General features: G+C 37.5%; 1 protein-coding gene across 14 annotated transcripts in view; it reads left to right on the top strand.

The window, feature by feature from the left end:
- The window catches only part of TENM3 (teneurin transmembrane protein 3), a 469,046-nt gene that overhangs the window by 411,859 nt on the left and 43,809 nt on the right, over positions 1-13,378 (top strand). For all 14 annotated transcript variants that reach the window (XM_068187008.1, XM_068187012.1, XM_068187010.1 and 11 more), the window contains 5 exons: positions 892-1,011; positions 1,411-1,672; positions 8,251-8,518; positions 9,105-9,248; positions 12,871-13,120. In XM_068187008.1, coding sequence (XP_068043109.1) covers positions 892-1,011; positions 1,411-1,672; positions 8,251-8,518; positions 9,105-9,248; positions 12,871-13,120 — 1,044 coding nt within the window. The remainder of the gene's footprint in view (positions 1-891; positions 1,012-1,410; positions 1,673-8,250; positions 8,519-9,104; positions 9,249-12,870; positions 13,121-13,378) is intronic.

Here is a 13,378-nt window from a genome sequence, read left to right as displayed (position 1 = left end):
TGCAAAATTCAATTTACCAGTGCCACTAGGTTCCAGAAGGTACTTGCCATGCTTAGTATCTGTATTCTTACAGGGCACTTCATTAATGATTAAATAAATCTTTATTTAACCAGTTGATTTGGGCTAGCACAGTTGGAAATGTATCAAAGCAATGAAAACACTTCAGAAGGAAAAGCAAAGCTGCACTTTTTAAACTGAGCTCACTAAATAATATAAATTATGAATTAATGTAATAGAACTGTTAAGTGCACGACAGTATAATTGCATAAACTATTTGACTGGTGCTCTATGAAGCAGTAATGACCTGAAAATAAGCCAGTAACAGGAAGCAGGTGTCTGGGATCTCACTGAGTGAAAGAAGATGATTTACACTAGAACTACTGCGTTTGCAGTAATTTAACAGCATTAATGTGTTTGGGCACAGCAGTTGATTAAAAGTTGTTGCACCAATGTTCCTTATTGCTCTTTTAAATTTTGTATTTCATAGTCCCTGCAGTTTTACAGACTGCTTTGATACTAATTGAAAAGTACATTTTTCTTTAAGAGTCTGCCAGAAATATGACTTATAGTGAGAACATATAGAGTTTATAAGTTCTTAAAATTCTTCAGTTAATTTCTGGTCTTAGTAACACAGCACAGACAAAATAAACCAAAGTAAAATCAACAATACTGAAACAGAATTATTATCTGCAGATTCTAAGGCATTTGTTTGTACAGTGTAAATTATGTGAACTTGTAAAAGGGTTAGAATCTGAGGAATGTTTTTTCTAAATGATAGCTGATAGCATATGGAGAGGGGTGGATGTGTATGTGTTCACTCACTACCTTTTATTCATGCAAAAAGAACAAAAACCCCCAAACTTGTAATTTGATCCTGCACCTTTTTCATAGTCTTGCATCTGTCATAAGAGGCCAAGTATTAACTGCTGATGGAACACCACTCATTGGAGTCAATGTTTCCTTCCTACACTATCCAGACTATGGATATACAATCACTCGCCAGGATGGAATGTAAGTTCCTTTTGAAGTTCTTATAAGTCATAAAGACAGCAAAGGTGTTACTGAAGAGCTGCTTGTAAAACTGAGATAATAAAATAACAGGAAAAAAAGACATTAGGAAACTGATTGACAAAAGTTGTATTTTTCACATTCTTAAAATGTAAAACACGCTGATTATTATAACTTTGGAAGTAGAAGGACTTGCTTAATTTAAATGCAGCATCCCAAATTCTCTATTCTCTCTGTGCAGTATAATGTAATGTAATTTAATTGATTTCTCCATTGTTCCCAGTAGAGCCATTCTGCACTCAGAGCAGTACAATGGAATGAAGAATCAATCAGTAAAATAGAGGCTGTGGATGGCTTTGGGAATTTGCTGACTAGCTAGCCCTCTTGGGGGTTTTTCCCTAGGTTTGACTTGGTAGCGAATGGTGGTGCCTCTCTGACACTGGTGTTTGAGCGATCACCGTTCCTGACACAGTATCACACCGTATGGATTCCCTGGAATGTCTTTTATGTCATGGATACCCTTGTCATGAAGAAAGAAGAGAATGACATTCCCAGTTGTGATCTAAGCGGATTTGTAAGGCCAAACCCTGTTATCGTGTCATCGCCTTTATCCACTTTCTTTAGAATTTCTCCTGAAGATAGTCCCATCATCCCAGAGACACAGGTAAGGTGTGCTTCAAATAAACACAATTTTATCCCAGGCTAGTGTTCAGCAACCAGAATGAAAACCATGCACTGCTGTTCAAAAATAAGTAATTCTGAGTGCTAGGAATTTGCATCATGTGATTAATTTCAGACCAATTTATTTATTCTTTGAGATGATTTTCAAAATTTAATCTGAAAATGGAAGGTAAGAAAGCTGTGTGTACATGAGAATATTTGTTTGCATAACTTAATTTACAGAATGTGTTTAGCTTTCAAGCACTGGCGCATAAAAAGGGTACACTATAGTACATTGGCCTTTTAGGATTGCCCTCTTGTTAGAAGTCACCTCAGAGACTGAAAACAAAAGGTGTTTTTCCACTGTGTCCTAAAGACACACACAGTTTGAATTATCTGTTTAGTCCTAATAAATAGCATGACACACAAATTTTTATAAAGTAAGAGAACTCTCTGCAACACTGAGGACAAGCCAGTGAGCTCGTGGTCTAATCACCTTCTTCAAAACTCGTAATACTGAAAGTAAGACTTGACATCCAAACCTTGATTTAAATGAAAAAACTACAGATGAAATGGGAGGTTTTTAAAATTTTTCAAAGATAGGTGTATTAGATTCCTCCATTTCAAATAACAATCACTCATACAGTGAATAGTCTCTTGACTCTTAAAGCATTTTAGTTGCATTTTAAGAAGTAATATATGTCTTAGTGTTGATTTTCAAACTTCTCCTAGTGAAACAGTCCTCCTTCTGCCTCTTTCTCGCCCCTACTTCCACAATGTCATAATTACATAGTGCACTCTTTTTCACATTCACTAAGAAATGTCCTTGCCTCTTCAAGAGAAACACAGAAAATGTATTCAAATGTTTTCATGCAGAGCGCTTAAGAAAAGAGCTAAATCATTAAGCAATTCATGGTAGGAGCAGGTTTAAAGGAAAGATGTAAGAAAATTACAACTAAACACTCATACAAATCGAGACTGTGCTAGGAAATTGTTGCTTTTATCCTCAGTATCATTTCTGTGCCTTTGATAGCTGCAAGTTAATTAAAAGAAAGTATTTGCAAAACAGAGTCCACTGAAAAAAACAGCTCTGATTTACTTATTTTGGCAACAGATGATAGATTCAGTTCCTGAAATTATGGAAAATGGCTTAGCTAGATATAAATCAAGAAAAAAGTTATGATAGAAGAATGTCAGAAAATACCAATTTTAAAAAAACCCTTGTAGTGTCTAGGTAAACAAGTTATTTCATGAGCAGTGGGACTAATGAGGTCTGGGTTCCTACTAATTCCCACCCACTGCTGTAATTCCATCTGTCTGTCACATCCAGTCCTTCCCTACAGGCTGCATTCAGCCTTTTCTTCTTTCTCATGGGAGTCCCACATTGACTACTTCTTCCCTACCGGAGCCCTTTATTTTTTTACAAACATAAAGGAACTGAATTATCTTTAGAGATTTCTATTGTTACTTAAATTGTGATTGAAATTGTCTACCAGGCTCAACATTTGTGAGGTGGGAGGTCTGATAGGCAGGACCGTTGGGTCGAGTTGTCTCCCTAGGAAACCAGCTGGAAGGAAGATACTCTCAGTGGGTCCTAGGCAGTTGGTGCTGCTGGGTGATTTCTGATGAGGGAAAATGGTACTCTTGTTATGTATGCAAAAATCCAGTTTAATACTATTTAAGAAAACATTAAGCAGTTTTTTTCTTCTATATTCTTTGCTTATCTCACACATGCATTTCCCACACGTAATTTTCTGCTTCAGCAAGTGGGAGCTGCACAACTATGACTGTCATGTACCCCTTCAGGTCAGGTTCCCCTCAGAAATGCATAATGCTCAACAATCTGTCACCCAAAAAAATCACTCCTCTCATAAAAGGTGAGCAGAACCAGGTACTATTCAAAACTGTATTTTCAGCTCCAGAGGAACTGCTGCTGATCTTTTCTTATAAAAAGAGGCAACGCCAGTTTAAAGTCTGTGAGCCTGGAGGAAAGCACAGAGAAATAAGTCGTTCCCCGTGTTCTTGCAGTCAATATTAGCCACCCTGTTCATGTGCTCTGACAGCACTCACTATCACGTACTGCAGGAGAAAATGATGAGCTGCTGTAATCATCATCCCTTGAAGTGCTTCATCATCCCTTGGAGATAATGTTTCCAAGAGTGTACTTAGTGGCTTATGAATCCCAAATTGATCAGAAGGGGAATTAAAGTCTGTGCCAAAGGAGCAGCATAAAAGAAAACTGGAAAAAAAAAAAAAAAAAAGGGCAAGCAAGGGGAAAGAACAAACACAGTGGGTAAAGAGGTGATCACAGACCCAACAGATCATTACTCAAGAGGGTTGATAATAACATGTTAACTAAATTTGGACTGCTCAGGCATGATTTTATCTACTGTTAATTGTAAGTTACCATGCTTTGCCTAGACTTAAGTAGCTGAGATTAATCGGTGTGGAATGAGGCAATAAACTGCATGCAGATGAGGGAGTTCAGGTTAAGCTGGAGCTGCTTTTATGTATTAGGTAATACTGTTACTCTCTTTTTCCTAATAATTTCCTAAAATGTCTATTTTCCATATATTGCCAGGTGGTCTGGCAGAAGCCCATGTGAGTCACACTGAGCACTTCTGAAACTGAGTATTTGAGGGTTTCCCTCTCCTAAACTTCTATTATCCACTGTTCCATGTGCTTGCAGGATGCCTTCTGCAGGTCCTGAGCCTCTTGTTTCCATCATTTCAAGTGTATGAGAGAATGAAAACTGGATGTTTTCCTTCAAATTATATATTCAAGGTTCTTCTCCTCAGACTCTCTCCCACTACTGGCAGTAATGCAGCAGAAGTTGGCAAAATTTATTTACCCAGAGGAATTTGGGATAAAATATGAGCCTCATTGACTTAATAAAAATAATTATTGGTAGTTTCAGGGTGACTAGATTTTCAGCAAAGAAATTAACCTATTTTAACATTTAAACTAACAACATAATAGGATATCTAAAAATCTCACAATGCTATGGATGCTGCACCCCAGTTTTATCTACATAAAATATTCACAATTTCAAGTTCATGCTAAGAAAAAAAATGGAGATTATATGTAGAACCAAATATCTCCATTTATATATCTCCTTCTTTTACAGCACATTTTATGCTTTTCTTCTCTTTTGCTTTCTGTTTGACACTTTATACATACCTTTTTCCTTATTCTGTTATGGATGCATTTTTATATTTCTACATGTATGTGGCTTTTTTCTACCCCTCTTCTCTGTAGTACCTAAACCATGTTTTAAGTCCAGAAAAACCAAGTATTTTTAGCCTTTTTATTTCTCCTTGATTTAAATGCTAATTTAAGAGCCTCAATTGTAGGGGAATGCTTTTTTTCAAAAGGAAAACATTTTTTCTGTCTTGAAATGAGCAGTTTCAGCTCCTACTTAAAGTATAATTTTGGTACTCCTTAATCTCAGTCTTTATGTAATAGCAGCAGTTGCTAGTATCTAAAAATGCCATCTTTACCCCTCTCAAACTTAGATCATGTTACATTTTAATGCAGCGGCTCAGCTGTTATTTCTCAGCAAACAACCTTTTTCTGACACTAGGACTAAAGTTTGCACTCATTTGTGAAATTTGTCCTCAAATCCCCTGTCGAATTTGTTCAATTTGCCAAAAAAAAAGAAAAAAAAATCACAGCAAAGCAGCAGGTGGTTCTCCCCCTAACTGAATTACTTATTCAGTGTTCTGAATACCATCAGAGCATGTCAGTTGAATGATATCATATTCTGGAGCAGGAAAGCATTCTAGAGCCTGGACAGCTTTAATCCTGCTGGCCATGAGAGACGAGGAGCCTTGCACAATTTCTGTGACTCAGACACCAGCCTGAACTCTGAGGACAACAAACCCTGTGAAAGTTGAGGTGACACTTATCTCAGTCCCCTAAGTTAAATATTTCACAGCTGTCCTTAGAAGAAGCTTGATCATCAGTAAGTAAAATGTCAGCCATTAGAATTTGGTGGTTGGGCAATAACTCAATCCCCTTAGGGTATCAGCCTTTCTGAAGGCAGTTTGATACTCAGTCTGGAAAAGGTGAGGTACAGACAGCTTGGTTGTGTTGGTGATTCCTGATGTGACTTTTATTCCCGGTGACTTTCCCGATTGCTTTACAATTGATGTGTTGTCATGGCTCCCATAGGAGCTCTCTGCTGTGCCTGACGACTTACCTCTTTGGATGAACATGAAACTGTCTAATTCTCTTTGTAATGCTTGATTCTGGGAGAGAGATTGAGTTGCATAGCCTTACCAATACATTTCTAAAGTTCTCTAGAAAATAAGTTACTACAGGGGATATTTTATGGAAAAAAGCAAGTTATAAGTCAGATTTCCAGCAGGCATTTGAGGCTTCTGCAGAAACTAATAATAGGGGTTTAGTTTTTCTTTTAAACCTCGCTGAGAACTGCATGAGTGTCCTAGTTTCTAATTTGATAGTAATCCAAATACACAGTGGAATTTCTTGAAAATTGAAACTTCAAGGTGTCCTCTTTATTGCCTGTTATCTCAGCCAAGAGGACTGGAAGACCACCTAGGTGTTTAACGCTGCTCTTCCACAGTTGCAGTTGTAAAAGAAGCAATGGTCATAACAGGAGACCACTGAAGTCCATTAAATTGTGTCCTATTGCAAGCATATTATTTCTTTTTCTTCTCTTGCTTACAGAGACCTCCATCTGTTAGACTAGCTTTAATATGCACTATATGAGAGTCCTGCTGGTGTCTTGAGGAGGAATTTGTCTTTTGTTCCTGGGTGGTTTGTGCTTTTCCTTCAAAGTCTCAGAAAAGAAATGTGCTCACAATCACTTAACTCTCTAGAGAGAGGTGGTTTTGTTCATGTAGAAAAGATTTGCCTGTTCTCTGGTTTAGACAGTGTATATTGAGCTGAGGGAAAACAGACTAGATTTGCAAAGAGAAATGAGGCCACACTCACCTCCTTCAAGGTGACTACTTGTCATTTCTTTTCAGCCAGGTTGTTGGTGGGGAACAAAGAAATATTCAAAGAATAAGAATTAATAATTTAAAAACCATAATTTTATTTGTCTTGTGTCTTCCAATTCATGCTTTATTTCCTACAGCTCTATTGTAGTCTTACTGGCGAACAACAGTTTTATGTCTACATGTATCAGATATAAATAATTATAATGCCAGACATTGAGTCAAAATAGTATTTCTGAAATTTTGTTCCTGTTATTGGGGAGGAAGTAGATATAATTAATTCTATATAAACCTTTCTGCAGATCCAACAAAAATGCTAATATAGAGGATGGTGTAGCATGTGTTGTCCTCCTTGAGCATCAACCACATTACTTCACCCTATTCAACACAGTCAATTTTTTAGAAGCAGTGTCCAAGGAGTTCTCTGGCATAGAGAGCTAGCAGCACTTGTTTAGCAGCCAGGTTTTTATCCCACTGAAGTCTTAAGCTAGTATTTGTGACAGTGTTCTTCCTGAAGGCTGCTTTCCACCAATACTAAATATTGTTTGGTCTTCAGACTTCAGGACCAGGGGACAGAAAAGTAAAATAAACCTTTCTTAATTTACTTCCCAAGAGTGTTCCTGTAACACCACTAAGGTTCTGGTCTCGTGCTTCACCATCCTTTGAACTCTTTACTAAAGAAACATTACCTTTACAAGAGTGTCTAGATGCATTTTTCTTCTTCTTTTGTTTGCTTCAATAAGCTAAGATACCTGGTAGCTATTCACTCCAAGTGCTGGCTGCAGTGTATATTCTGACTGAGGCACAGAACGATAGAGGCTGCTTTTATCCACATTACACAGAAACATTTCACATCCATCCATCACCCACAAAAGCTTCTCGGCTCGGAGGAAATGACAAGGTAGAGGAGGGGAGGAACCTTTTAAAAATAAAGTTGACTCATTCCACCTCTCAGAAATGTGAAAGTGATAAGCTGATATCTGAGTAGCGAATATTGATCAGAAAATATGGAAAAACTTCCCCTGAGGCATCCTACTTATTTGTCTTCAAAATAAATGGAAGAATGATCTAGTTTAAAGTATTTACAATCCACTGATAATGCAAATAATAAAATACCTGGGAGTTCTTCCTGCTCCTACAGGAGAAATTAGACATCCCAACCCAAATCTCAGGCTCTGCTCTCCTTAGAGTCTCTACTGCCTTTATGAGGCATGCCTTTATTAGTTGGGACATGGGTGGCAGCACAATAAGGGGCAATTTTCACTTAGTTGAAAGATGCTTTTTTGCCTCTTCAGGAAAAATCAGTTGGGAATGTTTTCTCATGCCTCCTTTGCCCCCATAAAAATAAAGGAGATAATTTTGAAATGCTTGAGCAGAAAGTAACAACTAAGTAGCTTCAGTGTAATGAAGAATTTAGACTTGACTTTTCAGAAAAAGTGTGAAACATTGTTATTTATTTATGGGTTTTTTAACCATGAAGGCCAAATACAGATGATATTTCCTAATGGATTGTCATGTAATATGTTAGGCAGCCTTTTATGATAGCTGCACTGATTTGTATAATTTGTTTAATTTCCAAATAATTTAAATACTGTATTTTTCTTTTAATGATGCATAGGTACTTCATGAAGAAACAACAATACCAGGGACTGATTTGAAGTTATCATACTTGAGCTCCAGGGCTGCAGGATATAAATCTGTACTGAAGATTACTATGACCCAATCTGTTATACCATTTAATTTAATGAAAGTTCATCTTATGGTGGCAGTGGTGGGAAGACTTTTCCAAAAATGGTTCCCTGCATCCCCAAATCTAGCATACACCTTCATATGGGATAAAACTGATGCATACAATCAGAGGGTCTACGGATTATCTGAAGCTGTTGGTATGTGTTACAGAGGATTTTGCAATTCTAGTGTTGTTTTGAACTTAGGGAAGCACACCTCAAATGTGTACTTAATATCCATTAAGTAGAAAATGTTTTGCAGAATAAAATTACATCAGTGGATATTAAAACGTATTGAAAAATACTAATCTAAGTATTGAATACTAATCTAAGCTTTGAATTATAAGAAAAAATTTCCTTCAGGAGGAAAAAGATACCATTTTTCATTTGCATGAAAAGTGACATTTTTAACTTCTATTCCTTCCCATGTAGTAGCTCTCAGCCTAATAATAATGGTGTTTAGTCTGCACACTCTGTGTGCTTTAAGTGAAGCACAATAGCAGTATGACTTACATTACAAAATGGATTTCCTCTATAACTGTCTTAATTCTCTTACTCTTAATAACTAAAATATTTTAATGACCTAAGATTCTGGTTAGTGTTTTCACATGTCTGAGAAGCCATAGGAATTTTCATGTGTCTTAGGAGAGCAAAACAATGTGTGTAGTTTAAGGAAATCCCATTCTTTAAACTCTTCTTCAGAATGAGATCCTGTACTTAATGAGGACGTGTGCTGTTATTTCAGTGTCTGTAGGTTATGAGTATGAGTCTTGCTTGGATCTGACTCTCTGGGAAAAGCGGACTGCCATTTTGCAGGGTTATGAACTGGATGCCTCCAACATGGGTGGTTGGACATTGGATAAGCATCACGTATTGGATGTTCAGAATGGTAAGGAGTAAATTTTCTTCTTGCTAGTTTTACTGCTCCACTGTCCTGCACTTCGGGTCTCTCATTCAAACTTTTTGCTATTTGCTCTATTATTTTTAAAAAAGGGAATTATAGAACATTTTGCAAATGGTAGATGCTTTGTACTTCCTGGCTCCCCAGGGAAGTGGTCACATCACCAAGCCAGTCAGAGTTGACAGAAATTGTAAGGGCAATGTTCTCAGACGCACAAGTGTGATTCCTGGGGTTTGTCCTGTACAGGGCCAGGAGTTGGACCCTTCCACCTCAGGATATTCTTTGTTTCTGTGATTTACATTGAATGTCATGCTTCTGCATCCTAAAAATACATATGCATGAATAAATTCATCAGTCTGTGTTGGATATGCTGTGGTGGGTTAACTCTGGCCGGACACCAAAACCACCCAGTCACTCCCCAGTTGCACAGGGGAGAGAAAACAGAATGAAAAGCTCATGGGTTAAGATAAGGACAGAGACAGATCTCTCAGCAGTACTGTCATGGGCAAAACAGAATTGACTCGGGAAAGTGAATATAATTTATTACCAGTCAAATCACAGTAGTGATAGTGACAAAGAAAACCAGTCTTAAAAACAACTTGCCCAATCCTCCCAGGCTTAACTTTACTCCTGAATTCTCCACCTCCTCCCTGCCAGTGGTGCAGGGACACAGGGAATGGGGGCTGTGATCAGTTCATCACACCCCGTCTCTGTCGCTCCTTCCTCCTCAGGGGAAGGACTCCTCACACTCTTCCCTGCTCCAGCATGGGCTCCCTCCCACAGTAGACAGTCTCCATGAACTTCTCCAATGTGAGTCCTTCCCACTGGCTGCAGTTCTTCACAACTGCTCCAGCGTGGGTCTGCTCCGTAGGGTGCAGTATTTCAGGAACAGATGGCTCCAGTCCTGGAAGCAAGCCTGCTCCAGCACAGGCTCCTCTCTCCATGTGTCCAGAGGCCCTGCCAAGAGCCTGCTCCAGCATGAGCTTCCCACAGGGTCACAGCCTCCTTTGGGCATCCCCTTGCCCTGTTGTGGACCCTCCAGGTGGATATGTGCTCCACCATGGGCACCCACGTTCTGCAGGGGCACAGTTGCCTCACCATGGTCTTCTCCCGTGGACTACAAGGAATCTCAGCTCTGGTACCTGCAGCACCTCCTCCCCCTCCTTCTGCAGACCTTGCTGTCTGCACAGCTGTTGCTTACTCATATTCTCACTCCTCTCTCCAGCTGCAATTTGCTGCTGCACAGTAACTTTGGCATCAAAATATATTTGTTGAGCATGCTGCTCAGCAACTGTTTGCAGGGTGCCATGCTAAGGAAACCTCAGCTCAGCAATGAACAGGAAAACATTTGGAAAAACTTGGCTCGAAGAATGTAGGAAAGGTGAAGTAAACAGTCACATAGCTTAAAGTAGTAGTTGGTAGCACTTGGTTTTCATACAAGAGAGGAATCCAGAGTAATCATCAGGAAGATCGTTGCCTCTGCAGTACCTGATGTCCCGTGAAGGACTCCCTATAGTAGACAAGCTTATTATGTGTAACACAGTAGTCAGAACCTAAAGCATTCCTTCTGACTAGTAAGGAAACAAGGTAACCAAATAAAGGGAAAAGGTGTCATTGTACCTAATCTAAATTTAAAAAAATAAAAAAAATAAATAAAACCCCCAACAAAGCAACTGTGCAAATTATGGTGGAGTAATCCATCTAAAATGTAAAGAGCTATAATTATATATATATATATATATGTAAGATTGATTCTGTTCACTGGGTAAATTGATGATGGCTTTAAATTATGTTGAAGAGAACATTTGACAAGTAATGACTTTTCAAAGTGTCATGTGTCTAATTGAATAAACCAAGTGGAGAGTTGTAATGACAAGGTGGATGAGAGGCATAAATCTATTCAGCAGAGAGTGCAGACAGTGTTTGCATGGAAATCCAAACTACTGCAGTAAATAGTCTAATGTACATCTTTTACTCCGTGATAATAGAGGAGAAATGTGAAGGACCAATTTTTCAAGGTAATGACAGAATAAATCAGGTGCAATAGTGTACTGTGCTGACTTCTAGAATTCCTCTGATGAAAATTGTAGAACTCAGCTATTTCAGGCAAAATTATAGTGCCATGATTGTCATAAATGATGTAATCATAGGAGAGGGGATTTCTTATACTGTTAATGCATTCTGGCTTTAACTATTCATGAAAAATACATTTTTCCTCTTTTGATTTAGATTACTTATCATTTTGTTTCCATAAACCATTTTCATTTTTTCCAATTTTATCATGTTTCCAATCTTATCGTATTGGTTTTACATTTATAATCTCCTGCATTTTATAACATTGAAAACAGTGAAGACACCTAAAACATTTAAAGAGGAAAGCCAAGTATTTTTTCTCATACTTTTCAGTACAAATCGTGCACTTTGGGAGTGAGGAGGGAAAGAGAAATTCATCTTAAATTTCTTCTAAACTTCTCAAAAGATTACTGCTATCCTCAGCTTTAAATTGCATGAAACTCTGGGCATGCAATCAATAAAACTCAGATCTCTGTACAGTACAGAGTGACATGTGGTTTACATGGATTATACTATGGAAAGACATATGATGACTTACGAGTAGAACACTAATAGTTGGCCATTTGTAGAGGACACCTTAATGGATTCATCATGAGATTGAACAATGAGGGTCCTGGCAACACTTCAACATACATTCTTTTTCCCCACAAGACGGAAGATTTAACATAAAGCATCCATTTTTCCTCTCAGATTTCCTACACAGGCTATAAAGAAGAAAAATACTGCTGGCATATAGCTTTGTCTTCACAAAATTATTGTTTCTTTCATGCCTCAAAGCAGAATTAAGTTTCAGGAGCAGGTTGGCCTGGCACCACATTTTTTTTGTTGTTTTGACATTTTTAATAACTGCAGATATGGTATGGAGGCAGACTTTGTTGCCAGAGGATCACTTTTGTTGTAAGCTGAGTAAAGAATCTTTTACAATGTAAAATTGAGGCAATCTACAACTTTTTGAAGTGGCTCTTTAATTAATATTTACAATTTGCAACAGTAATCCACTTCAGATTACATTCGACATGATACTCATAATTATGTTATACTAGGACTTTAAGAATACAATTTGCAAATATATTCTTTTTCATTTTTTATAAAGTACTTTAGAATTTCAGTCCTTTCTGGACTATTTCAAAATTTTAAAGATGTAGGAACACTTACCTTCCTTCCATTAATATGCTTAACATTTCCTTCAGCATGACAATTTTTATAATTATAAAAATCATTAACATTTAAAAGTAACAACTGAAAGCATTTTGGGGTTTTAAGAGCTACATTATTTAGTGTTTCTTCTAAATAGTGTGGACAAGATAATCGAATGTTTGCATGTTTATAACCTAAATATAACTATAGATATTTTAATAAAGTTGTTATCTGTAGTGAGGAAAATATGGTGGTGAAACAATAAAAATTCATTGAACTTACACTAACTAGCTAAAAGAATATTTACAATACTTTTGCATTGTTTTATGTGTATACATTCAGAGCTTTTATAAATGTTACTGGGTTTTGGTTTGTTTTTTTTTCCTATATTATCTGGCAGGAATCCTCTACAAAGGGAATGGTGAAAATCAGTTTATATCTCAGCAACCTCCAGTTGTTAGTAGCATTATGGGCAACGGGAGACGACGCAGCATCTCCTGTCCAAGCTGTAATGGTCAAGCTGATGGTAATAAATTACTGGCTCCGGTTGCCTTAGCCTGTGGGATAGATGGCAGTCTGTACGTGGGGGATTTCAACTACGTTCGGCGGATATTCCCATCTGGAAATGTAACTAGTGTTCTGGAGCTAAGGTATGTTGTTTTCTCATCCTGGACTTTTGGAGTTATGGGTTACTGTGGCAAATTAAAGTACTGAATAAATTTCTGACATTGTGTAAATTTGAGTTTGCAAATGCTTTAGGGAACAAACCAGAAGTTGAGTCAAAAGATTTTAAAAGTGTTTCAAACTGAAATTAAAACATTTTACCCTCATAAAATAATTTAACTATGCTTATCTAAATGTGAGAATTTAATCTACCCAAAGTAATAATTCAGCAGATTTTAAGAGTC

This window comes from Anomalospiza imberbis, chromosome 4 (genome assembly GCF_031753505.1).
Source record: "Anomalospiza imberbis isolate Cuckoo-Finch-1a 21T00152 chromosome 4, ASM3175350v1, whole genome shotgun sequence".
NCBI lineage: Eukaryota > Metazoa > Chordata > Aves > Passeriformes > Viduidae > Anomalospiza > Anomalospiza imberbis.
The sequence above is the reverse complement of the archived record's forward strand: the minus strand, read 5'-3'. Positions and strand labels throughout refer to the sequence as shown.